The 27,498-nt window shown below is 41.1% G+C and overlaps 2 protein-coding genes across 2 annotated transcripts; both read right to left on the bottom strand.

Annotated features, from left to right (window-relative positions):
* Positions 1-187: 187 nt before the first annotated feature.
* Positions 188-10,125, bottom strand: rilp (Rab interacting lysosomal protein). Its single transcript, XM_027999275.1, has 8 exons — positions 9,530-10,125; positions 7,929-8,052; positions 5,246-5,367; positions 3,804-4,016; positions 2,984-3,156; positions 2,746-2,865; positions 2,533-2,631; positions 188-1,579 (listed from the first exon to the last, which is right to left on the bottom strand). Exons 1-8 carry the CDS (start codon positions 9,860-9,862, stop codon positions 1,453-1,455), a joined length of 1,311 nt encoding a protein of 436 aa, XP_027855076.1. The 5' UTR covers positions 9,863-10,125; the 3' UTR covers positions 188-1,452.
* Positions 10,126-10,615: 490 nt separating this feature from the next.
* Positions 10,616-26,774, bottom strand: prpf8 (pre-mRNA processing factor 8). Its single transcript, XM_027999223.1, has 43 exons — positions 26,608-26,774; positions 25,493-25,670; positions 25,214-25,382; positions 24,882-25,046; positions 24,523-24,741; positions 24,228-24,440; positions 23,517-23,642; positions 23,282-23,387; positions 22,798-22,988; positions 22,574-22,693; positions 22,272-22,461; positions 22,024-22,143; positions 21,526-21,660; positions 21,280-21,409; positions 20,978-21,174; positions 19,995-20,201; positions 19,457-19,620; positions 19,235-19,361; positions 18,781-18,973; positions 18,033-18,220; positions 17,710-17,948; positions 17,458-17,604; positions 17,166-17,376; positions 16,965-17,081; positions 16,628-16,875; positions 16,372-16,551; positions 15,939-16,074; positions 15,666-15,835; positions 15,357-15,486; positions 15,123-15,269; positions 14,854-15,014; positions 14,574-14,765; positions 13,941-14,178; positions 13,727-13,855; positions 13,309-13,422; positions 13,050-13,223; positions 12,715-12,908; positions 12,366-12,605; positions 12,105-12,246; positions 11,874-12,014; positions 11,652-11,791; positions 11,307-11,509; positions 10,616-11,213 (listed from the first exon to the last, which is right to left on the bottom strand). Exons 2-43 carry the CDS (start codon positions 25,659-25,661, stop codon positions 11,059-11,061), a joined length of 7,077 nt encoding a protein of 2,358 aa, XP_027855024.1. The 5' UTR covers positions 25,662-25,670; positions 26,608-26,774; the 3' UTR covers positions 10,616-11,058.
* Positions 26,775-27,498: the final 724 nt, after the last annotated feature.

Below are 27,498 nucleotides of genomic sequence, written 5' to 3' on the forward strand. Positions count from 1 at the left end.
AAGTATGAACGCACACATGGTGGGGTTCACCTTTTTCCCAGAATCTATTGTCTTCCTGGAGATGATGAGGAAGCCCTTCGTCATTCCTTATAAGTCGAGAAAGTCAGAACACTTGACCACTACATTTCACACGACACTCTCAACATGACAGTCTTCACAAAAGAACAAAAATGCAGCAGAGGGGGGATTTCAGCTTTTCAGTATGTGTGATGTTTTTATTGAAAATCCAGACTTTGCAGATATGTAACATCCAGTAAATTTATGTCTGCAAACGGTTACAAACATGCTTACAAAAATAAACTCCAAACTTTGTTTTCAAAAGACAGTCTCTTTGGGTGTTCACTGTTTGTCCCTCAATGACATAAGCCACTGGCCTGCATGAGCAGTGCATTTAGAGGAGGGGCTAGACAAAGTAAAAGTGGTGACTTCATCGCTGCATGTTAGCATGAGTTTGAAAACATGCATAAAAATGAAGTTACCTCTATCCAGAAGCTTGGATAACAGCCAATCATGGCACCAAATGTCAAATACACACCAGCCAATACTGTTGCTCTGTTCAAATAGTGAATGACTTAGCAGCAGGAAAATACGTCTTAAACAATAAACAGTAAGTTAAGGCATAATCGGTAAAAATGCTAGAGCTACCAGAAAGAAAGAGGAAATAAAATGATACAGAGGCAAAAAGTTACCACGGTCCAGCTTTCCTGTGGATAAAAACTCCTAAAATCATGAAAAATATTAAACCCAAGAATTTACTACAGAGGTTAAGGAAAAATATATTCACCTGAAATAAAATGCCACCATACAGAACAGATAAGTGCTTATTATGACAAACTTCTGTCATACAATATAGGTCAATACTTCAACTGAACAATTCACAAATTCAAGAGCAAACCAGTAAAATTAGAAATAGTTGTTTTTTTTTAGCACATGTCCAATATTCATGTGGGCATTTATCTACCAACAGTGAAAAAACTGAGAAAAATGAAATGACCTTTCTGTCTTTGGTCTTAGCTAAAAATATTTGAAGATAAATATAAAAATATATACTATGGTAGATTTCTCCATAATTATAAGCATTTAAATGTTTCTTGTACATATGTATATATACACTTGATTATTCTAATTGCTGAACAAGAAAAGGTTTAAGAGTTTAAACATGTCCCTCTTGTGTTTACATTGTACCATTTAATCCATGTTTAAGCTCTTACTGAGCTAAAGTCATGATTGAAAGAGAGCTGAAAAGTGAGAGTTAGCAGGTTTGTTTATTAAAATGACTGACATATTATTATGTCTTCTCCTCCTAAGATACTTTGTTTTGTTTTACCCAAGCTCGAGGAGCGTTAAAATAACTTCCACTGAACAAACAGATGCTCTGCTACGAGCTTCAGAGTGAGGGGGAGGAGTGGCTGAAAACGGAGAGAAACCTCGCAGCTGCCTCTCCGACCGGCATTAAGAAGTCGGCTGTTGCTCTGTCTCCTCGCTGGCCTCCGTTTCTCCCAGGATCTCCCAGCTGGAGGCAGAGTTGCTCATGTGGGTGGGGCTCCTGCTGCTGCCCGCGCGCGTCAGAAAGCCGAAGCTGCGGCCGACAGAGTGGAAGAGACAGGCCTCAGGTCAGACATGCAGTCAGGGATTATAGCTAAATATAGACAAGGATTGGCAGATCATCGGTACACTGTCAGAGGCAGTGGAGTGGAACTCATGTCGCTGTGTTTCTGTGGTTTTGTTAACCTTCATTTGATAATGCTTCTATTTTTACATCCTTACTGCTGCGACGTTACATATATAAAGCGTCTTGTGAAAAAAATATTCACTCAAACTTTTTCACATTTTGATATCATAAGCTAAAATGTATTTTACTGGCATTTCGAGTGACAGACCACTCGACTGTACACAAAGTAGTGTACAATTGCAAGCAACATGATATCTGGTTTGCAAATGTTGTGCAAATAAAAATATGAAAAGTGCAGAGTGCATTAGTATTCATCCCCATGTGCCAAACCTTTGATAAACCCCCTTCCACTGCAAATACAGCTTCCACTATTTGAGGGATCGTCTCTATCAGATCAGAAATTGAAGTGTCTGACTTTTTTTTTTTTACTAACAAAAAAATGAGCAGCAGTTTTCAACTCTATCCATCGATACTACATTGGCTAATCTAATACACCACCATGCGTATTTGATCTAAACCGTTTCATTGTAGCTCTGTCTATGTTTAAAGTCAGCATTATTATACTGCAAGGTGAACCTCTGCCCCAGACACAACAGCTTTTGTAGCTTCAAACAAGTTTTCTTTCAGTTCCTCCATTCAACACTGACCAACTTCCCTGTTGATGAAAAGCATCCTCAAAGTATAACGTTGCCAACGCCTTCTTTCGCAGCGGGGATGGCATGTTCAGGATGGTGTGCAGTACATACAAGTTGTTTTATATGTAAAGGTTACATTTTGACTAGAACTCTGACCCCTACAGGCTTTAAGCTGTAACCACACCTATGCTTGGCCAACCAGCTCTACTTTCAGTGTGAACTTACAGATGCCGAATGCGTGACTCAGCTGGTTTGTTAGGCCCGTCTACTTCTGAGTGGTCCACTTCTGTCTGCCCATTCAGGGAACTCGTCTCTTCTTTATCACTGAAAAAAAACATATGGCTGTATTTCTCACCTATTTCATAAGTTTCTTCATCAAGACTTCATTGGTGGGTGAATTTCTGAATATGAGGAATGTATTTTGCCTCTAAGAGGTACCTGATGCTGCTCAGTGGAATCCCCAGCATCTTCGCCTTTATCAGCTTCCTTCGTTCTTTGATTGCCGACCGGACAGCTTCCAAAAGGAAGCCTGGACACCTCTCCTCATTCAAAATCTCCCTGCAAATAGAAGATGATAAAGAAAAAAACATTAGGAAACTCTTAAGAACTGAAATAAAGTGCACCTGAATCTGAAATGTTTCTCATTAGTATTCAACTGAAGCTCTTTAAAACCCACCTCTGATAGTAGTTGAGCTCCTCCTGCACCAGGAAGAGGTTGGTTTTCAGCTCGTTCCTCTCAAACAGAATGTCCCGCACCTCCTTCTTTGTGAAGCACGGCTGATCAAAGTCGTTCTGCTCAACGGTTGGCTTTTCGGCCGACTCTTTAGCTGTTTGACTTGGACTGGGCAGCTGGGGGAACAGAAACTCATTAGTATGTGCAATAACAAATAGCGAATAACCTCTAATGAAGAGCAACTGAACTGTATGAAACTTTGAGGAACGAAAACAGTGAGTCAATAATGTGCCGTTAACCCTCCTGGATTGTTCAACTCGACAGTTCAGAACCTCTCTTTCCAAAATGAACATTTTCTTGACATGCTTGCATTTGAGAAAGGCAAAATTTAACACTTATCCAGCCAGTGCAGACTGGATTTGGCATGTGTATTTATTTTTGCACACGCAATGGGCAAAAACATTGCTGGCTTTTGACGAAGACGAATTTCCTTGAAATGGGTGTTTTTACAGGACAACAACCTTAACACACCAGAATGTGGTTCCAGATTAGCAAGGTTAGCATTATGGATTGGTCAGCACAAAGCCTAAAGTTAAAGTTAACAGAAAGGTTGTGGTTTGACAAACAGCAGCTACTTCTGTGCTTCATAGGAAAGCTGAATCTCCCAACCGTGTTTAGGTTATACAATATATATTTTTGGATCACCCTAATATTCAGTTTTCCTCAATTTGATGCTTCAATTTAAAACAAAGAGAATTGTTTACAACACATTTGCATGTATAAAATATATAAGAAGAATATTAAGTGCAACAAGACCACATACAGAGCTGTTTCCGTCAGCTTTGTTCAGCTGTGTGTTTCCGTTGGCTGTGTTCAGCTGTCTGTGGAGCCTTTCTATCTCCTTGTTTTTCTCCTTCAGGTCCGTCTCCACGTCGGCCTTCCTCTCCACCATGCTCTTCAGCTGCGTCTGCAGCACGTTCTGCTTGTGCCGCAACTCTTCGTTCATCTTCATGAAGCGGTCCAACTGCTCCTGGAGCTGCGCACACATGAACACACACACACACTTGTAATGGCATCATGAGCAGTGAGGCAGATACTTACTGTTTGTCTCAGGGTTTAGAAACAGAGGTACAATCAATATGCCACTGCTGAACACAAAGACAGAGAGCCCCAAAACAGTCATGTTTGTGCTTGAGGCACATGGTGAACAAATAAAACCACACACTGTCAATAAACCACTCATAAGGGTTTCCCCGAGAAAACGTGCTAAACCCGGTGCTCATGGCACTAGGGGAGTCATCCAGCCGGCTGCCATGTTTTTGAGTTAAAAATGTTTTAAAAGTTTACAGGAAATTTGAAAATATCACTTGATTATTATGAGTTATTGGAAGACTGGAAGATTAATACCTAGACACCAACAATAAAATCTTTAAAAAAGGCAATAATTAAAAAATAAAATAAAATAAACAAACAACGCTTAGCAATGCTTGGTGGGGGCACAAGTAAAGCCTGGGGTCCCACTAGGCTCATAATGAACTGGGGGAAACCCTGCTCATTAAGTGACAAATATTTTAAACACCAACGCCGAGACAAAATCAAGTGAAAACGTCATGAACTAAACTATATCAGTTGACATTTAAGGGTTTTTTAATCCTTTATGTCAACTGATTGGGAGCAACAAGTTAAGCATTGACAAACACACCCAGACTTGGCCGTTGTATAAATCATGTGGTGTGCATGCCCTGGCAGACACAGAGATGCATGCAAGCAATCAGTCCAAACTGCACATGCCTACACACCCCCACACACACACGCACACGCACACACAGAAGCTGTGTGGGCAAAAACAACGCCTGGGCTTGCCTGAGATCTGCAAGCAGCAACAATGAGATTAATCTCTTCAGTCTTTAACCAACCGTTCACCGACTTGCCCGCATCCAGAGTCCTTATTCATGTTGCTACTGAGTGCTTTATAAAACATTTCTGAATTGATGTTTAGCTTCTTGTAGTATTTTAAAGTGATCTTCTTCATCGCTTTAAGTTTAGGACACTTTTTCAGGACATTTCTGACTAGTAGTACCAAACTGATCATGGCAGCTAATTACACAGTGAGAACTTTAGACCTTAAGATGATCACCTGCAGTATAACCAACTCACTTCTCAGATAATAACTCTATGGGAATCATCTGTGTGTTATCACTGATATCTTTCTTAGTGTTTTAGCAGTTCAATGGTACAAGCATGACTGTTTCTGTGCTTCCTTACCGCTTCCACCTCTTTGGAGACTGTGGCGATCTCCTGGACTTTCGCCCTCAGCTCATCTCTCTGCTTGTCCACCACCCCCTTCAGCTTCAGCATCACTTCCCGTTCCTGCCTCTGAGTACGATCTAAGAATAACAAACACATGATATTTAAAGGCGGAGGAAAGCATAGGTACAAAATGGCACTGTTATCAGATTTCTTTGCCATCATTACAAAACATTTTGCTTGAAGTTCTATTATGAAAGACTGAATGTACTGCAATCCGCTTAGCGCAGCGGTAAGAGGTAACTGTGAAACGTGTGCCTTTGAAATGATGCTTCACATACAAATACGCAGAACTCTAATTGTGTTATAATATCATAAAAACATGTGATTAACAAACACCAAAGTGCACCTCTGGGAAATCATGAGAATTTTTCTGAAAGTGGAGTTCCCATACCTCCAGCCTAACATGATTACTGTGTCACCAACATTTCATCACAAAGCTAACACAAACATACCACAGATAACTCCCTATTATTTACTGCTGTATGGAGTGCAAACTAAAACATTGTGCCGGATGTCTAAACCTGAGCACAGAGAGATAGATACCGCATACTCATACCATTCAAGTAAGACATGTTTTTTCACCATATTTAAATAAACTGACTCACTAAGAGAAGAAATAAAGTACATGTCCTAAACCCAAACCTGTGTGATGGTTAGTTTTAGGTCTGTGACTGGCCGGTGAGCTGCCCACCGGGTGCCGTAATTCTTGCATGTTGGACGGGAATAGAAAATGGGGAGATTGGGGTTTTGTCAAAAACAAAAGAAATGGAGGTAAATGAAATCAAAAACTTGGCTATTTTAGTCCGGTAAACTTAAAGCTTGATATTTGAACTAAGCTTCATGAAACACCAAAGCCTATTAGCTTTTACTTTCTCTAGTTCAAATTAAGTTCTACTTTCATATCCTCCCACAAAAAACATAAGAGTCAGCATAACTCCAAGTTTAATTTTACATGTTTGAATTTTTCATTGCGAATACAAGACAGATTTGGTCTTTTATTTTGTTTAAAGATAATTTGTAAAAATATAATAGATATTTATTTTTCTGTTCTGATAAGATGCTCATTGCATTCATCATAAGCATGAATATATATTTTTTTAATCATTTATTTGGTGAGCTATGATGACACACCTTTATTCAGTTTTAGACAAAAATATTTTGATAACTTTACATTTATTGAGGATTTTATTAAATCTATACAGAGGTAATTAAACACACAGGCTTACATATATGTGGTAGATCTCATTTTAAAAATTGGTTTTCTGATGGTACTTTTAAGAAAAATCCATTCAGATCAAAGGTTGGAGCCACTCACATTAGCTTAATGTTAGTCTGCTTTATATGTTTTAAAACCTGTTGTGATCATTGCCCTGCTCTCAACGTTTTCTGCTGTTAATATTAAGGTAAAATTGACCAATTTACTAGTCCTCTATTTTTTATTGTCAGCAAAAACAAACCAATAGCATGATGCCGCCACTACCAGGTCTAACTGCTTGCATAATGTTGTTAGATTTAGAAGCTTTAGTTTGTCCCAACAGGAACATTGTGGGTAGAAATTTGCCTCATTTGACCATAAAGCTTTTCTCCAGAAGACTTTTAGCTTGTGTGGATAGCAGCAAATTTCAGTTTGAAACAGCCGGTTCTAAAACACCCAAGCATATTTCTTGATTGGCAAAGTCTTAGTTCATGTTGACATGAAACTACAATGACTATTGTGTTCATAAGAGCCCTGTGCCGTGGGTGTTCTAGAACATCCCATCATTCAAGTTTTGTATCATTTCAGACAGAGCAGTACTGAACTTTTGCGAACTATGCTTTCAAATTCTGCCTCTGTCAAGAAATCAAACAGGCTCTACCAGTTCTACTTAGCAGTGGTCAAATATCCAAACAAAAAATGTGCCAGAAGCTTGTTGTTGACCGCAACGTGTAAAGTAACTTATGAAATGTCATTTGGTAAAATACTGCAGGGTGTCCCCCAGAAAATGTTGAAAATGTTTCAAATAAATTATTAGATTTCAAAACTATTATGGCATTCGCAAAATTCTCTCCGTAACTCTACCTAGGAAGACAACATGCTTTCCACAGGATAATACCCATCTTTCGGTGTGGGCCTCCTCTTTATGTTGACATAATAAACATTTTTTGCAGAGGTTTTTTCTCATACCAGGAGAATTAACAAAAACAAAGTATAGTTTGTGCGTTGCGAACACTGTATTAACCAGTTGGACATCTCTCGAGTTTACCATGAACGCCTTACAGTTAAGCCACTGTTTTGCATGTGTGCAGTGAGTACCTGCATTTCCATAAAGCTTTTACATACACCAGAATGACAAAAACAGGGAAACCACAAGGCCTGGAGAGGGGATTACTTTGTCAGCGCAGAGCAAAAATTTGCTTAGGCAAATGTAGTCCACTCTATAATCCAGAACATGCGTTGTATGGTTTCACGACACCACAGATCCAAACATATCCTGTCTGAAATTTGTATTCCGTTACATGTAAAATGTCAAAAAGTTTGATAGTGTAAGAAACTACCCCAAAGTAAGACGTAAAATCAAAATGTAAACAACAGTATTAGGATCCAAGACAATTGTCTAAGTTGACCATAAAAAGTTCAACAAGTATTTAAAGAGCACACCTTCCTGAGCATAGGTGCCCTCCAGCCTGTTCTTCAGCTCCTTCCTATCATCCTGGAGCAGCTGCAACCTGGCCTGCAGCTCCTCACATCTCCTCTCCCACTGTTCCTCCTTCTGCTGCAGCTCCTGCTCCAGAAATAGGAGAAAGATGAGGAAATTATAACCTCAGAAGAACGGGATTTAATGTTATGATGTAATTGACCATGCAGAGTAAAAACTCATGAAAATTTTGGAACCGGGACCAGTTGTTCTTTTTTTTTTTATAATATGCCACAGTGAGTGTGTCGCCTTTTACTTGATAATGTTTGTCATTTTTCATCTACTCTGTCAATCATTACAATTCAGAGAGCAAATTAAAATACCTTCACTAAATTAAGATTTAGCTTTCTCAGTTAGGTAAACTTCTGACAATTTCTTATTCATGGCACAATATCATATTATATGATGTACATATCTCAGTCTCATAATCATGATGTGCTATGAGGTACAATTACTATCATAAAATATTTCTAAAGCATCAGATAATATCTGAAAATTATGATGCAGCTAATTCTATTTTATGATTATGAATTATTTTGAAATACTTATACAGTGGCAGCTCTCCCAATTAAAATTAAAATGCAAACAATTATTTGAGATTGTGGGGGCCAATAGATTATTGGGTCCTTAGTAGATTATTGGGTCCTACAGAAACCCAATAATCTACTAAATCGGACATGCATAAAAGTAACAGAAAATTTCTCAAGTGGACAGGTAACAGATAAGAAATTGTTGGCACTCATCACTTCTAATGCGACCCTGGACAACTTCCCGAATCAAACACTGTTACTTATCTCAAAATTATGATCTGACTATATTATAAAGAGTTTAAAATATCATCTGATAACTACTAGTTTATTGCTATCTCTTAATGTGAGATAGTTTGGTGTTTATTATTAAATAATACCTAAAGTAAGATTACTTTAAAGTAGTACATTTATAATTAGGATATAAAATGGGAACATAATCTCATCATGGCTTTCTGATTATTACATTATCACATAAGTGAGATACTATTAAATATAATTATTAGATATCCATCCATCCATATATACCTACTTAACTGTGGAAGTTACAGAAAATATTATATTTTCTCAATATTATGTGATAGTGGACACCTAGTGAACCAGCTGTGTTATATTTAATGAGATCCATTTTTGTCTTCAACGATTCGTCAATATTTAAAATGCTCAACCAAGACGTTCACCAAGTAACTGATCTTGTTGTCTTGACGACGAGGGATTTAAATGGGGTTATTTGTAAAAATGGCAAACCAAATAACTACTTCAGTTGCGAAAAAATATGTCTTGTAGTTACACCCAAATTCATGTTTTTTCACTTTATCATCTATAAAATGTCTTACTACACTTTAAAAGTTGACATGTTGAAGGTTTTAGCAGCACTGTGTGGCGGTCAGCCATGTAAACCGTTGGCTTACAGCAGACAGAGCCGTTTGCTACAGCGCGAGTTGCTGTTACGTGGTTAGAACGTTCTCCTAAGAGAAATACATAGTTCGTTAAAAAAAAAAAATGTATACAAAATGGTGGCTGCATTTAAAACTCACCCGGATTTCATTTTTCTCGTAGCCCTCCTCGCCGTCTTTCCCCCAGCGCCTCTTCTGCTGGAGCTGGATTTGCTCGAACGTCTTCAGCAGCTCCTCTTCCCTCAGAGAGAGCGACTGGTTGCCGGAGACGAAGATCTCCAGCAGCTCCAGCACCTTCACTATCTTCGGAACCAGACCCTCCACGCTCTCTTTGCCGTAGCCGTCGATGAGCTTCTCCACCTCGGCGCCGACCAGCTTGGCTATTTCGTACACATCATCCACGGTTAGGGCGGAAAAGGTCCGGTTAAAGCAGCAGGACTCCTGCGGGAGTCTGCTCTCTGTGTCCGTGTCCATGATGTGTGAGGCCAGCAGCGGCAGCAGTTCGCTTCACATACTCCAGCCCCCCTCCTTCCCTCCCTCCAGTTAAAGCAGACTCGTCTGCACTTTGTGAAAGTGAAACAGTGAAAGTAAATTCTTCCAAACCTCGCCTGCTTTGGTGTGCACTTTAAAGCGCTGAACACAGGCGAGCAACATGCCTGCTCATGTTCCCAGCTCTCAATTATTTAATGCCGTGACAAGAAGCGCTTCGGTGGAACAAGGCTGGGTCCTGAGCGGCGCTCTGTCGTAAACCCGCTGCAGGACCCTCCTCCTCTCCTGACCAATGCAACGCCAGAGCAACACGCAGCACCGACACGCTGCCAGTTCCTGAAGACTGAAGCACCTGGCGGAGCGTGAAGGCTGGGGTTTCCTCTCTGCAGCTAAAACCACAATTACCATCTGCAAATGCATGCAATTATAAAACGTGGCAGGACACTAAACAGTGCAAAACTATCCATACTCCTTAAACTTTTTCATGTTACAAACTTTTAACATATTACATACAGACAGAAGAAAACTACAGCGTTCATTTATTTGTATGTGTTCGACATAAGTAATTATTTACTAGGTGACTTCTGAATGCAATTGTCAATGGGCAAATGTATAAGCCTAGTAAAGGAAGCAGTGTTCACCAGCCCTGCCAGAGTTAATCTAGATGCAGAACTTCCTCTTTACTCACAGCTCTTGTACATTTCAGAGAAATCCCCAAAAGGAAATTATCCAAACAACTTCTATAAAAACTGATTTTTATTTAAACCCAGCATTTAACATCATAGGATGTACAGTTGAAACACATCAACAGGGTATTTCTAGTATGAAAATGCAACTTTCAATTTCATTTCACAAAGGGAGAAGAGGAAGTTGTGTTTAACCTTCTGAAATAATGTCAAAAGTTACACCAAATATTACGTCCTGAAAAATACTAGTTCACATACAAGTATGCCACAAGAACCAAGACTTACCAAGAGTTTTACTGTAAAAGAACAAAACAGTTATGGAAAATAATGAACAAAACTAATTCTTAAACGCTCCTCAAGTCTTCACATAAAAAAAAAAGCAAAATATCACAATTGCGTGTCTTATGAAGAAATATTACAGAAACATTTCTGGACTGGCTCTTCATGATTCTGGCAGATCTATCTACAAAGATTTGAAGAGCAGGAAGGCGGCGCTCAGCCGAACATGTCCTCTCTGTCAGCGTTGTAAATCTCGCCCTCCTGCAGCGAGGCGAAGTTTAGGAAGTGCGAAGGCCGATGAACTTCATGGTAGAACTCTTTGGGGTTGGACAACTGCAGGTCGTACTTCATGTTGGGATCGTGGCGCACACCTATTGGCAAAATTCATTAATTGCACCAGTTCTGGAAAAAACAAGTAAATGAAAAGAATGGAAGAACTTTAAAAAGAAACTAAGGAAACCAACCCATGAAGTTGTAGTTCCAGGAGACTTGGCCGGGAACCATGAAAAAGCCCAGGAAGCGATCAGAGAGCAGCATTTGGACTCTTTCATAGTGGGATGGAAGGTAACCTTTCGGGTTGTTGCCTTTATCGGTGTTCTGGCGACCCCACTCATAGCCGCTGGGGGTCAGCTTGTAGGCTGTGAGTGTGCACGAACCAGGCGTGAAGCTGAAACAAAATACAAAAGCCTTCAAGTCAGAAAACTCTTCACTTTTTTACAATCTATACCAGGGTTCCTTTATATTTTCATATCTAATTACATATTTTTCAATAGTTTTAAGCTCTCTTTTTGCTCTGAATTGAAACCTACCTGCAAGTGATTATGATGGTCTTTTCTCCATCCCATGACGGGTTATCAGCCATGATCTTAGCGTGGGTTGTAACGTCCTGTGGGGACAGCTGTGGGGACTCGTTCGGCTGTGTGTGGATCCAGCCAAGAGGCTCCATTTCCTGATCAAACATAATGCATTTTAAACTGAACAGATAAGATGCATATAAATTTGAGAGAGCAAAATGTATATAGTGTCGTTACTTTAAGATATTCATGAGACGGCAGCTGGTTGGGGAGGTGGACAGTCTGGTGTGTCCCCCACTGAGGTACCATGACGATACAACGGATCTCCTTCACCTGGGGGTTGTCTGGTGGGCTGGTGCCATACAGATAGCCTGCAATCTGAAGCAACAATAACAACTTTCATTCAAAGACTTGATAAGACTGCGGAGCAAGACGCAATTGTCTACAGGGTTGTTCAGGGGGTCGTACCTGAGCCCGCAGATCTGAAATGCAAATGAATTTCTTGAGAACGTTCTTGGGCAGGATGTAGGTGTAACCTGTCTCCTTGATGTCATCAGAGGACACATAGATGTGGTTGGTTCGGAGATGGAGGTTGGCAGCAGATATGGCCCTGATTGAGAATTAAAATCAAATGAGAAAAAGACATCAACGTCATCTTACAGTTGACTATTGTGGAAGACTCCAGCTAACACCTTCCCATTAAAACTTCTAGCCAATGTTTCCACACACCTGACTCTCCACTCAGTCTTGGAAGAGAAGGTCTGCGTCTCGTAGTTAGAGGTGGTGGATGTGATGATCTCATCTCCATGTTTGTTGACGGTGCGGGTCTGTGTGGCGGTGAGCTGCGACTGCTCTTTGGTCTGTTTTTCGATCTCGGCGATCTGCTGACGCTGCTGAGACGGGGCTGAGATCTCCATACCCAGGATGATGTCACGGATCTCAGACTGAGTCAGGGAGGCGACGTTCACGCTGCAGACAGACAAAACGAGCTTTAACTACAAAATACAATCTCTGCTTATTCTGAGTTACAAAATAACTTGAGCCACATTCTGAATAAAGTGAACAGAACAACTCTTACTTGTTCTTTTTGCCATAATCGGCCAGAATGAGATCTTTAAGTTGAACTTCCACCTTGATCCACTCCTCATCCGTGAGCGTGGGCCAGATGTGATGGGGCTCAGTGATTGTGGTTTTATCAGGTTTCAGGATCACCTTGGCGCGGTCGTTGTTGACGTGGAGCGCTCTTAGGATCAGGATGAGACGGGAGAACGCCTGGATAGGAAGCAGAGAACCAGGCAAGCTTTTTACACAGAGAAAGTCTGTTTGTTCTAAAGCATCAAAACTGTCTGCAATATAAAGTAAAGTCAATAAACAGAAAAAAGTCTTGCATGTATTCTAAGAGGCTGAACTCACAGTGTAAGACGAGATGGTCTTCAGCCAATCATCGTAGAGGTTGAACAGCACCATCTGTGGCTCTGTGGCCTTCAGGATCAGGTCTCCAAACTTTTCCACCTTCAGACAAGCCTGGAAGGGCAGCTGTAACTCTGAGCCCTTGATCACGATGTTGGGGAAGTCGAGCAAGTGGACCTAAGCAGAGACAGCGAGCTGTAAAACACAATTTCCATCCATAGAAGATGATTCTTAAAGAACCAGTCAGAGAGGAAGGTCTTGCCTCCAGAGGGTCCAACATGCCCTTCCTGGTCACAATGATCTGTTTTGGCTGTTCCTCCACAGGGAGAGAGCGGATCAGGGCAGCAACTTCTTCAGCTGTTTTCCATTTGGCCAGCTGCAAAGAAAAACAATATTTTTGATATATCCAGCATTTTCATAACTACTGACGGTAACCTGATTGGCTATAAAATGGCCCTATGTGTCATGCCACACCTTTAAATGATAAAAAACATAATTTTTTTGTCATTTAATTGTGGTTGTGATACAGCAGAAAACAGAACTTAACCAAAGTTCTAGGAATCCAAGATGATTTCTTTGCTTTTTAATGTTTTAAAGTTAAAACTGAAATAAAAACTCCAGACCAAATTCATTTCTAAAACCAGAACAAAATCCACAGATGAAAGATAAGAGGTTTTCACCTGTCCCAGACGTTTCTGTCCAGCCCACACAGATGTGTGGATGATCTTGAGGAACAGTTGGCCTGTCCTGGGGTTGAAGATGAAAATGGCTCCATTGATGGGCTTTGTGGTCAAATTTCCTTCAAAAGTCTGTGTTCAGAAATTAAAATAATAAATGTGACGATTCAAAATCCACTTATCTAAATTTCAACATTTATTTCGCAACAATTCTGACCTTGTGGATGGTGACTCTGTACACGTTCGTGTCGTCCACAAACCAGATGATCTGGTTGGAGAAGAGTTCTCCATAGTTCTGAGAGGACAGGTACGGTTCAGTGGGCTCTGAGGAGTACAGCTGCAGACCCTTGCGGATGCGCTCTCTGAGCACATACAGAGCCGGGTTGGCCTTCATGATCTTGGCCATGGCCTGCTGGATCAGAGGCTTGCTACCAGGGAACCAGTTACCATAGGCACTGGATGAAAAGCAGATAAAAGGCAAGGTTAGATACACCTGTTCTTCGCCTGAAAAAATATTCAGTAGCCCTCCTAAAATGGTCTGGGTAAATATTTACTTTATGGTATGGCAACTGAAACTAGTTGCCATATTGAACAACTTGACCATTTCCAACAATCCCAGAAAGTGTGAGATCTAAGAAATGATTATAGTAGCAAATCACAAATACCAGACCATAATCTCCTGGTAAATGGGATCGTCAGTGAATAATCCTAACACTACATTTCTTAAAGATAAACCAGTGTGAGCCCTGAAATACCACCTTAAAAACAAACAGTATCTTTAAAGGAGGCCACAGGATGGATATGGATTTTGAAGCAAAGTTTTAGTAATAATGACTCAAACAATGGACACCTGTGCAGGTTGTAAGCCAGGTCAATGGCAATGAGCACTCCAGTGGGGGAGGGGTAGATGCTCATGTTGTCTGTGGTGTAGTCCAGGAACTTGGCTCTGGCGTAGCGCTCAATGTCGTGAGAGTCGTAGTCGCCCCATCTGAGCTGAATGTCAATCCAGTACTTCTGTGTGGTGGTGCTGTCCATCACATCCCTGAAGAAGAAGGTCAAAGGTCAAGTTTACTTGCACGCGGAAAGGATTCCAATTCGCATTTAGATGGAGTTTTCTCCTTAAGACCTACTTTGAGTCAGCGAGCAGAGACGGGCGGGACACGTTCCACTTGTAAGACGCAAACAGGAGGATGTCTGCACAGGACGAGTTCATCTTGTAGGACTTCCTAGGATGGATGGTCTCCTTCTGCACAGTTTCGATCTCCAGAGCATCGAGCTCCTGGTCAAAAACCTGAGACCCAGAAAAGGATAACTAATTAAATATCCTACAATTGATACTTTTGTTCTGCTGTCTCGTTTGTGGATATGACTCCTTCACTCCTAAATGCTGGGAACTCACCTGACAGAGATCCATGACGATGCTCTCGTGAATCTTCTGCCACAAGTGAGCCCTGAAGATCTGAATGAGGGAGATCTTCAGCGTGGGGATCTTGCCGTGCATAAAGATTCCTGTCAAGTCAAGCTGTACTTGGAAACCCACGTACACCTGGAGACGAGACAGAAAAACAAAAGTTAGAGCAGGACATTCACAGCTAGTAGAAGAGCTCATTTAGAATCAGATAACTGTACTAACGTTGGCTCTGTTGATGGTGGGGGACCACCACAGAGTGAAGCGACGATTCGGGATTTGGTTCAGACCAGACCTCTGGGCGTTCGTCAGCTTCTTCCATTTCATCGACTCTTCAAAGCCGCTAGCCTTTTCCCTAAAGCAAAGATTAACTGTTTATAAAACTAGAATGTAGTAACAACGAGCCACAATGCAAGATCAAAGAATCAAAGCAATGGACAAGCTAGAAATAGTAAAGAAACTGTTCTAATTAGCTTCTATTTCAGTGGTCGATCAAATAACCCATAACCACTCTTAGTGGTAAAGTGAACATACCAGAAGAGACCCTCCCAGGTGGGGAAGTAAGTGCCTTTGAAGAGTGTGTGCTCCAGGATGCCCTCCACGCCGCCTAGAGCCTGGATCATGTCTGTGCGGTAGTTGTTCAGGTTCCACAGCTTACCGTCGTGCCTCTGGTGGGTCCACCAGAAGGGATTCTGCTTCAGCACCTGAACTCAGGAGAGAGATAACATGTTGGAGAAGCTTTCTTTCTTTTTTTTAAACACTTGATATAAGTTAATATTTCTAGTTTCCTGATCAACTCTATTGTACCTGATACTGTTTGAAGTCTGTCCTGACTCTCCAGCCTTTGTCATAGGCCAGAGTGTGTCTGTCCTTCTGGAAAAGTGTGTTGATCCGAGGTATTCCTCTGTCCCACGAGTCCTCCAAATCCTCCAGAGTGAGACGCCTGGAGCCAAAAAATTAACATTGTAGCATAATTGATTTAAGCAAAATTCACAGAAGCCTCTCAGAACAGGCAGCATCATGAAGACCAAGAAACAAAGCAGAAAGGTTCCAGGTTTCAAAAATTTCACTGAACACTAAACAACTGATCATCTGAAAATGGGTCAACGTTTTCCAAGATTTCAATTTGACTAAACTGACACGTAAGGGCATCTAGTTTATATACTTTGTTAAGGCATAGTAAGATCTGTACTAAAGAAAATCTGGTTCAGACAAATGACCTTGTCAGTCAAGATTTTACCTGTTTTGGGCAATGGCCTCCTGTCTCTTGAGGGCGTACTCAGCCCAGACTCTCTGGGAGTCGATGAACTCGCTCTCCCATGGCTGAATGTAGCGGTACAAGTTAGGAATGAGCTGATCTTCTTCATGACTCATTCCAGACCTGAAGTGGGTGATCCCCACATCTGTCTGCTTAGACCACCTGTCAACCAAAGACACAACCAAATGAGACAGTTGTTCAGGAATAGCAAGCAACCTGCTAGAGATGATGTCCGTACCGCAGGTCTGACTGTGGGATGAGAACGTGACCCATGGACAACATGCCAAGACCACCCAGCTCTTTAGGAGTGTAGAAGACAACTGGAGGGAAACGGCTAGGCATTTTAGAGTTCAGCCCGATCTTGATACGAGTCTGGATCTTGTTCTCGCATTTCACTAGAAGGTCCAGCAGCTCCTGTGTGTTGACCACAGCCTCACGGAAGTAGGTCATCAGGCCGATCAGAGCCGTGTTCCATTTGTTCACAATCTGAACGCATAAACCATATAAACTCAGATGATTCCTCCCTTTCAGTGGACTTTCAGTTACCACAGTAGCTTGTGTCTACAAAGACTAACCTTGGTGAAAGTGGTGGATCCAGAAGCCATGAGAATCTGACGCACTCTGTTGTGGAAGCGCTGCATGGATTCATCATCCACACGCAGGAAACACTGGGCCGTCCTCTCTTTAGTGACCTACATCAAAAACACAACAAGACGCCTTCAGAAACATCGGAAAGAGAAAATCCAGGACTGTTGAGCTTCTGACTTCTTCCCCACCTCATTCTGCAGGTTCCAGACGCCATCTTTGTGAGTGAACTCTTCATAGCTGGTGCGGCACTTTGGAAGGATGCGGCACTCGAAGCCACACATGTTGAATAACAGGTTGGGGTTGTCTTTGCTGTAGACCGACACAAAGCTGTTCTCCCACTGGACTGTGGTCACAGACCTCGGCAGGCGGTTCTTGATGTCCCAGAAGACTGCTCGCCCGCTGAGGACATCAACAAGAGGCTTCAACTTTACTGCCGTCTCGTGAAACAAATCTATTTTCACAAACGTCCGACTGACTTACAGGTTAACGTCGTGCTTCATCAGTCTCATGCGGGCATCACGAGGCCAGCACTTCTTGTTGTTGTATCCCACGATGTTCTCGTTGTTGGGGTCCGGGTGCTCCGTCAGGTACCGCTGAATCAGGTCTCTGGCCTCATCAGCAGAAAATCTGCAGAATAAAAAAAGTTTATACAATTTAAAAACTCCTACAGATTTCAAGTAAAGCAATACAATATAACCTGAATACAACTGTCCTGTGTTGATATGTTCCTACCTGAAGAAGATGTGAATGCGGTCGATGTAACGACAGTACAGCCTGATGGGATGGGCTGATTCGGTGGTGGTGTCCTGGAAACTCAGGAAGTCGTTGGGCATCTGGGGTGGGCCGGCCATCTCGCTGGCACGGTGCAAACCGAGCACCAGCAGGTCCATCACAAGACCATAGTACTGAACAATGAACGAGGCAAACTGGAGTCCCCTGATGATGCCGTAAGAGTTGGTGTGGTTCATGTCCTACAGAAGAGATAAAAGCATTTAACTCGTCTTCCAGTACCTAATTGGCAACCATGTCCTAAAAGAATCAGTGAACAGGGTTACCTTGTAGTTTATCACCACGTTGTTCTTGGCCGTCATGTAATCAGCAATGTTGTGGTCAACGATAAGACGCAGCAGCCTGTTGAGCAAAGTCAGATCGATCTTCTCGTACATTTTCTCGTAGCGAGACTCCAGCATCACGTTGCACTCGCCCTCAGCTGTTTCCCACACGTCCTGCAAGTTGTTGATGCCTGAGGAGCAATAAGACACGTTATTAAAGCTCGCTAAATAAATATTTATAAACAATTACAGGGTTCTACACATTTTAAAATCAAAATTTTTGACTATTTTTACATCTACAAATTTTTAAATATTTTTAGCCATTTTTACAACATTTCAGCAGAAAACTTATGTAGCTTTATGTTCTGGAAATCACAAAATAGCACAAAGCTAAAGATGGATTATGCAGTTTGGTAAAAAAAAAATAAATCTTTTTCTTTTGGTAGTTGAACAAACTTGCATAAGCACAGTTCAAAGACAAATATTTTTTCAGAAATCCAGAATATGTTTATCTTGCATTAAAATCAAAATGTCTTAGTGTAATGCTTTACTAGCTAAATAATCCTGACCTGGTATAACAATGTTAGGTGAAAATATTTTAAAAAAGGCCTTTTTTTTAAAGAATTTCTTCATCTAATGAAGCATGGAATAAAGTATGAATATTTAAATTGTATAAATTATTTATCTACATTGAAAAAATGATTTAAGACTCCGGGGCTCTGATGTTCTGAAAGCCTGATGTGAACATCACCTTGGCACCACTTGTAGACCAGAAGCGGTGGAGGTTCAGTGTCAGCTGGTTTGATCCAGGGAGGGAAAAGTCGCCTCTTGTCTGCCTCATACCAAAGGTACTGGTCCAGGTAAGCATCTGTGATCTTCTCCAAGGGCTCCACATCATACACAGGCACGAGGTGGCTGTACAAGTCCATGAACTCGATACCAACCTGCACAAAAAGGAAAAACTCAAAGTCTGACAAAAGAAATCACACATAGTAACAAAACTTTTTCCAAATTACATTTAAGTTTTGGTCTAGAAAGATATCAAGATTGACTTCAAAACTATTTTACAGGAAGCTATTAGTTTTTTCTTACCCTTCACACACTGACCGTAATAAATTCTATAATTTTGTAACATTTTGAGCTTGAAGCTCCCTGCCTTAAAGAACATACATCTCTAAACTGTCTCCACATTTCTTTGTGCTGACCTCTTTGAAAGCTCTCTGTGTGAGCAGGTGACGTTTGATCCTGGAAAGCGCCTCATGCGGGTTGTCGTAGGCCTGCTCTATCAGCCCCAGCTCCTCCCTCTGACTCTGATTCAGACGAGATTTCACACTAACAGACACAAAAACATACATGGAAAAAATATTAAACGCTGAGGCAGAAAACACAATTATATATAATTGATGATCGTCATGAAATGAAATTACCTGTATGCCTCTTTGAGCCTCTCCAGAGCCAGGATCAGCAGCTTGGTGTCGTGCTTGTAGGAAAGTGGGGGGAAAGGTATGGGAGAGAAGCGCCGACTCTCCAGCCAGTGCACAGTGGTTGTGTAAATGGCCACAGCCTCTTCTGCAGTGATGTAAGGTCCGTCCTGGAGGCACAAAATACACAGATCAAGATCCATTTTAGTGAAAACAAAACTTTCACTGAATTATTTTTGGATATCTGCTATTAATCAATGCACTAGGTTGTAAATATCTTTTGAATATATGAACCGTGAAGAAGCCAATCGCTCATGCGGCCAGCGATATAAAATCCACCATTCATTTTCATATTCCTCCAGTTCTTACGCACAGGCAAGCTGACCAATGCAAGTGCGCCTTTGTAAGAGGACTTCAAAATAAGTTATATGTCTTGTTTTCTAACTGAGGAGTCTTTCATAAACTCATTTACCCAATGAGTGAGTACAAACGTGAGAAGAAACAAAGTTCCTCGGTGCTGAGAGAGTTTAAATGAGGAGGTTACCTTCAGATAGTTGTGCTGTCTCTCTTGCTCAGCCTTCAGGTACAGACGGGTCAGCCGGCCCAGGTTCTTCTTGCACACCGTTTTGTCCACAGTGGCTCCGCGGCGAATTCGCTCTCTGTTGTAGTGAGCTGTGTTGGTCCACCAGTCGGCTTTGGCCTTCACGTATCGCAGGATCATGTTCTCAATGGGAGTCGGGAGACCAGGCACCTAACAGTTTGGGGGGAAATTACCTAAGTTATTCATTGTTATAATACAAAAAAATGTGTTTATGTACTCAAAATAATCACAAGGTTCTTAACATGACGCAGATTTTTAGGAGTAATATGGAACATAAAAGTTCATATTAGTCAACATACTGTCAGATTTTACCAATTATTTTTTGAAGTAACAGTTTCTCAAATGACAAATTCAATTTGGATAATGAGGAGTGAGAAATGTGGAGATGATTGGGTCGGATCATTTTTACCTGGATTCACCTGAAACTCAAAAATCCGATCTTTTTCCTCACTTGCAAACGCAACATCGTCCTATACGGCCAGTTGGAATTTTAGTGTGGATACCTTTACTCAGTAAAAATGACTCAGTTCTTTAAGCGTCAGTAAGGTGTTTAAAATTAAGTCAAATAAGTTATCACATGAGGGCAGTTCATTCATTCAGGCTACAAGACAGAAACTTTAATGACATACTAATAAGGCTGATTGGAGTTACACAAAGATATGCCGTTTATCATATTGACGTTCCAACCTGTTATAAAACTTGGTTAGAGTTGACATTTTAAACTAACACTGGATCTGTACGATTTAATCAGGTTGAATAATTTGCCAGCATTTTCAAATCCCCCATTTTAATTCTGGTACATTATAGTTCTTGAACACTATCGGAAACACACTGAAATCAGTAACAGCAGATTTTGTTTGCTTTTTTAAACTCTTGTATCTCTTGCGAGTTACCTTGCAACCCGGCCATGTCTATGAAACACTGACCTTCCATGGGATGTTGGCCTTCCAGCACCTCCAGGACTCACTGAGGTGCTGCAGGATGGTTCTGGCCTTGTTCTGTTTGATGCCTTCAGGCATCATATCCAGGATGTCGTGCATCACTGCAGCACGCAGCTCCAGGTCAAAGTGCGACTCCACGCGCTGTTTGGTCACAGTCTTGGCCACGCCCTTGGAATGACGTCCTGTTGAAGAAATTTAACAGTATTTTGGTGTTGCTCACACATTTCCTCATCTATAAAATCTGAATGTATGCACAACAGCAGTCAAAAATTAAAAGGATGCCTGACCTTCGAACTGCCTGGCCAGCAGGTTCCCGAGCCACCTCTCCAGCAGCGGAGTGATCCCCCGCATGAAGAAGAGCCACACTCTCCAGCCAGCAGACCAGAAGCCACAGCCTGGCCCTTTGCCCACAGGACCCTGATCACACATGAATTAGACAAATTAGAGTATAAAGAATCTCCATAGTTGATATTCTTGATATTAAAATCACCTTGTGTTCAGTAACACTGGAACAACATGGTGCGTTTACTCACAGTGTTAAAGCGGTAGTAGACGAGATGCTTCAGGTCTTTGCACATGCGGATTTGTCTCATCAGCTTGTACTTGTAGCGGTACATGCCCGTCAGCTGTCCCACGTGTGCAAAGATGTACTGCAGACCGTCAGCCAGCTACCAAACATAGACACAAAATCAAGTATAAGATCACCATCAAACAACTAAAAAGACCAAATCAAACAAGCCTTAGGCGCTGGTTTCTCGTATCAGAACATGCCAAAGTTTTACATTTGAAAGCTGCTACAATTTTCTAATAATGTGTCAATACATTAGAATTCTAGTTGCAAGATAGCAGAGAACGTCCAGTCCAAAACGCAAGTACGTTCTTTTGGTATTTCAAGTAATTAAACTGCAACAATGCAAAAAGTTCAGATGTTCACTGTGGCTGAAAATGTGCATCTAGAAAAGTGAATAATCCAGTTTATAGTTTAAACTTCCAATTAATCCAGAACGAATAAGGAGACCTTTAAAACACACCTGAAAGGCATCAACATTTCCCAGTCTGTACTGCACATGGCTGTCCACCACCAGCTTGCTCAGACGTAGCACCTCTCTGCACAGATGGAAGGCGTTGCCAAACCTGGACTTCTTTCTCTCCTATAGGGTAGAAACATGTACGACAGTTTACACAAAATACTGTAGAATTCAACAAACTCCACCAGATCTCACTACGCTCCGAGCATTTCATAAAACACTGATAGATGGATCTGTGCAGGAAACTGCACCTTTGTGGTGAGCGTCTTGACCGGCTTCAGGTTGAAGTTGTAGTCCAGATGCAGATAGTTGAGGTTCTTGCGATGAATGAGCAGATTGAGCATGTTGTAACCCTGCCTGCAGACCTGCAGCCCCACCTCCACCCAGTCCAGCTTGGTGGACTGGAAGAACTTTGTTGCCTTAAAGGAGCGGAACAGGTACCTGAAAAGCAGCAGAGGCAAACCTTTAAACAAAATAACAAATGGCAATTACATTGCTTCAAATTGAGATGAAAAATTAACAGGAAATCAAAGTGATGGCAACTGATGGTGACCTCTTCTTCTGAGCCTTGGGGGGTCGGTGTTTGAGAGCGTTGAGTACGTAGTACTTCAGCAGTTTCTGGTACGACACACGTACTTTCACCGGTTGTCCTGCAGGGCAATGCTCTCGGTACCTGAAAAATAATTCACACTAGTTTCAAGTTTCTCAAAAAATATATTATATGAGCTGAATCACAAAAATGTTTTCTTCTTTAAATCACAATGGTTGTTAGCGCACCAGTTTTTGACCAGGGGGATATCGATGGCGCGCCTTGTGCGGCCAGAACGCAGGTTGAAAGGTCTGGGGGCCCAAAGGAGAGCGATGCCATTGGCTGTGTTGTCAGTGTAGAGCGGCGTCTCTTTAAGGAACGGCTCCACAAACTCTGGAAGCTCAAACTCCTCATCATCATCAGGGAGAGGCTCCTGACTCTGAGGGAGTATAGGAAGTAAGCAATTTGTTATAACAGTTTCTGACTTTTAAAGAAAAGAAAAACTCAAGAGAAAAGGGAGAAATTATAATAAGAAGGAATATCTGAATGACGAGGAGTACTCTGCAGCTGCAGACAGGAATAAGATAAATAGTCACCATTCATGTTACTATTCCCCTTGTTCTTACGCACATGCAAGCAGGCCAATGCAAGTGCGCCTTTGTAAGAGGACCTTTTAATAAAACGCTGATTTATTTATCATCCAGAGCAGAACAAAGACAATAAACCACAAACCTTGACCGAATGTCTGTGAGAAATGGGGTTGATCAACGGATCAAAGTAGAACGCTGGAAGATCTGGGTCCTCAGTCTTGATAAATACCACATTGGGTGTGTGGTACCTGCAGAAAAACAGATATTAGAACCTAACTAGCACAATACATAAATTGTAGCAAAATGTATGTTTCAACAGAAGAGAGGAATGCAGTCAAACATGCCTTTTTTTAAACAAATTATTGTTTAGTTCTCACCAGGTAAGGTGCACATGGTGCGGCAGGTTATTGTACAAGTAGGGGAAAGCAATCTTGTACTCAGTCCTGATGGGCTGCCGGATGATGATTTTGTTGATGTCGTTGAACTCGTTCCAGTCTTCATCCCTGCAGAGCAAACAAACAGCTAAAAATGAGCGGTGAGGGCATCCATACATTTTACATCTCATTCTTTTTCTGATTCTGAATTCTTTGAACATTTCACCTGGTTGGGTTCTGTTTACCTGATGTTCTACAAACCATGAAGCACCACAATGCTGAAGATAACTTAATTCACACATAAACTCAGTCTAAAGCTCCGATCTACAGTCTTGGTGACAAAAAAACGTGAATTTTACCTTTTGAGAAAATCTTAAGAGTGTTTATCTGTAGCTTCTCTCAATAGCTGTAAACAAATACATACATTTGACAGGGGAAAAAAAATCTTTACTTCATACTCTGTGAACTACAAAATGCCTTGAATGCTTTGCTTTTCTGCAACAAAGACAAATGCTGTAAATGTTTGAGTTGTCTGTGAAACTTGTTTTCTTCCAACATGGGCTGTTGAAAGGAAATTGTAATTTTCATCTCTGGCTACAGATGAAGCAAACAACTTCACTGAAATGTTTCTGATCAATTAATGACACGCAATTAGAAATTTTAGGCTCACAGTCCAGCAAAACGTACAGTGTGGGCTTAGTAGAAGCTACTTACTGAAGATTAATGTCTCTGACAAGTGGCTCAAACTTTGGTCCTCCTGGGATGGCCATGTTCAAAGCTTTTGAAGTGAAGAAGGCCTTCAGGTCAAACAGATAAAAGTAATTAAAGTCCACTAAATCTGTTAGAAGCTGATTGGCCAGGCGATACAGTGTCGACATCATGGGGAGCGTGAACTGCCAGCGACGGTAGGTGGTGCCATTCACAAACCTGAAAGATAAACATCAAAATGTTTTAAGATTTTACGTCAAGCTGCAGCTGAATTTAAAACTTTAAACAAACAAAAACTCACTTGGGATTATCTTTGAGGGGCTGGTGCTCATAGAACCACTCCACGACTGAAGAATCTTCCTCAGTATCGAGCTCCATCTGAATGGCCTCCAGAGGTTCCACATCCAGGATGTTGTCTGCGTAGTCCAGCGGTGGCTCTTCATCATCAAACGGCGGAAAGCGCATCCTCTTGAAGTGCCGTCGGTCACGCTTCTCACGACGCATCATGATCCACATGGTGCTGACATTTTGTGGGGAATAACACGATGTTTAATATATATACATATATAAAGAAAACAAGACATCTAAGCAGACATCTTTCAGGTAAACAATTTAACAAAAAGGGCACAAAATGAGAACATGGATGTCCAAATCTCTCACCCCCACTGGGCAATGTAGACAGGCTCTATGACCCAAGGGATTTCATTCACAAAGGAAATGGCTCCGGTGATGTGGTAGAGCACAGGGACATCTCTGATCTGCTCCCAGGGCATCGGCATGTTTTCCAGAAGCTTCAGCACTGCGTGAGGCATGTACTTCAAAGCGCTGCACAAGAACAAATAAACACAATCAGATCCAGAGAAGCTGAACTCCAAATTATCAATCAGCATAAGAAGGGAAAAACCTCAGAGTCGTTTTAAATTGCAACTTCAGTACGTTAAAAAACTTTCAGAAAAACTCTGCAACAATACAAGACTAATATTTGGTCTTACCCTAGGTAGACTCTTTTGTCATGGCGAAACTTTCTATTGGTCATGTCTCCATGGTCCCTTATGATCTTGCGGACGTGCTCAGGAGGCATGTCTTCCTTCTGGGCATCCACAAAGCCAAACTTCCTTTTCTCCGCATAACGTTTGGCCTGCAGCTGCTGCCATTTCCTTGCTGGAAACACCATTAATTATCAAACATTTTAATAATTATTTTACAAATGCTCAAAGTGAAACCAGTCTAGATTTGATCTAATATTTTCCAGGGGAAAAAAAACAACCCACCTTTTTCCTGGAGTTTTTCCTCAGACATGTAATCTGGAATAGGCGCTGGAGGGGGAACAACAGGGGGTACGCCTGGTGGAACACCAGGAGGGACAACCGGAGGTACTCCTGGAGGCACACCTGTTGGCATCCCTGGAGGGACTCCTCTGTAGGGAAAGGCAGCTGCCATGGTGCCTCACTGATCAAAACAAAAGGTTAAAAGGCAAAATGATCACATATCATGACTGGGTTTTGATTATTTAACACAAATTAAATCATCAAATAAGCTGAACTCTATTAAATTATTGATGAATGTACTTGGTGTTGCCTTTCAGGGCACTTGATCGTTCCTTGCTAGGGTCTTGAAATTAAGTATTTTTGCAGAGAGTTGTAGCGAATTTTAAATTAAATTCGGGGCATAAATTATCACAGAATTTTAGTTTTTAAAGGCTCGAAATACCTTATTCAATTGCACATATTATGTAATTAATTGAAAGTTTTTTTTACATACTCTTTCAAGTGGAGTAGTTTGTACTGACAAATAGCTTTTGCAAATTTTGCCAACGCCCCTAATTTTAAATAAATCAAGAACATAGGTAAATCCAAACACCTGTTTATTTTAGTCGTTTTACAGCTGACTTTGTGTCTGCATTTTCCTCCAATTAATTCAAATGGCTCCATTCTAATACTCATAACTAATTTAAAAGTCGAAACTCCAGGCGTTGGTTCAAAGACAATAGAATGCAAAATTACATTACACTATGAATTTATTTTCAAGGTATCACTTTGTTTAGCATCAAGCTGAAAAGATAAACAGTAGCTTCCTTTTTGCGGACCTTGCTAACTTGGTTAGCTCAACACGGCTTCATCAGGCGGCGCACATACAAACCATCTATACAACCAGAAATAAAACGGCAACATCACCAGGTAATAGCTTACAAACTTGTCTCAATCTAATGCTTGTAAACTAAAAACGACTAAACATTCACTTTGCTGCAAATCAATGTCAGTATTTAGATAACTAACCGCAGGCCCGACATGTTACAAGTTAAATGCTAGCTTGATGCTAACGCTTGGACAGTGGCTAACGGCTGCATGTTAAGTAACAAAAAAAAAGCTAATTAAAGACTACAAACCTCGATACTTTCGCACCAAGTGCAGTTGTGTTAAAACAGCTTCTGACCAGTCAATAAAAGCTTCTACAACATATCTCCCAACTCGTGTGCGACCGTATCGTGCTTTTTTTCCGCTTCAGCGTCGCAACGAGCTGAACCAGTGCACGACGGTATCCACACGATTAACGCAGCTCAGAGGAATTCTCAGATACCACTTACGCAAAATCGAGCGATTCTGAAAACGCGACGAGATCCCTTCTACGCCAAAAAAAAAGCGCAAACGTAAAAGGAGCGCTGCTTTGTGAATGCAGATTTGACTTCCGGTACAGTACTGTCCCCTACTGTCTTGGAGTGCATATCACACCGGCTTAAAGGAGATTAGATTACATTTTAACCAGACAAAAAAACAAAACAAGGATAAACTATAATGAGTAGGACTCATTAGAGTTTTACCTTTTACACAGGCGTACAACCTAATTACAGCAATCAAAAGCTTTATTCTTTTGTTATGACAAAAAAAAAGCGTTTTAATTTAACTCTTTTTAAATTATTGGTTTTGTCCACTCATTCATTTCTATGAGCCCAATTTAGTTAACTTTTATATGTTACAATTTTGTTACAAAATGCAGTTAATCTATATCCAAACAAACGTATTGGTTCATCTATAAAGCATTTATGAACAGCAGGACCTTTTACATGCGCTTTTTAATTCGGTATATTATATATTTAATAAATCGGCGTTTTATTCTTTTTCATCTATTTATGATTTCTTAGTTCTTTCTTTCATGTTATTATTCTTCTGAGGCACATTGGGGAAGTCGAAGCACAAAAAACATTTGCAGTGCTACACAGTGACAATAAAGTTCTATATGCCACCAGAAATGAGGAAAACATTAATATACATCTCTTTAA

This window comes from Xiphophorus couchianus, chromosome 18 (assembly GCF_001444195.1).
Source record: "Xiphophorus couchianus chromosome 18, X_couchianus-1.0, whole genome shotgun sequence".
NCBI classification, from domain to species: Eukaryota; Metazoa; Chordata; class Actinopteri; order Cyprinodontiformes; family Poeciliidae; genus Xiphophorus; species Xiphophorus couchianus.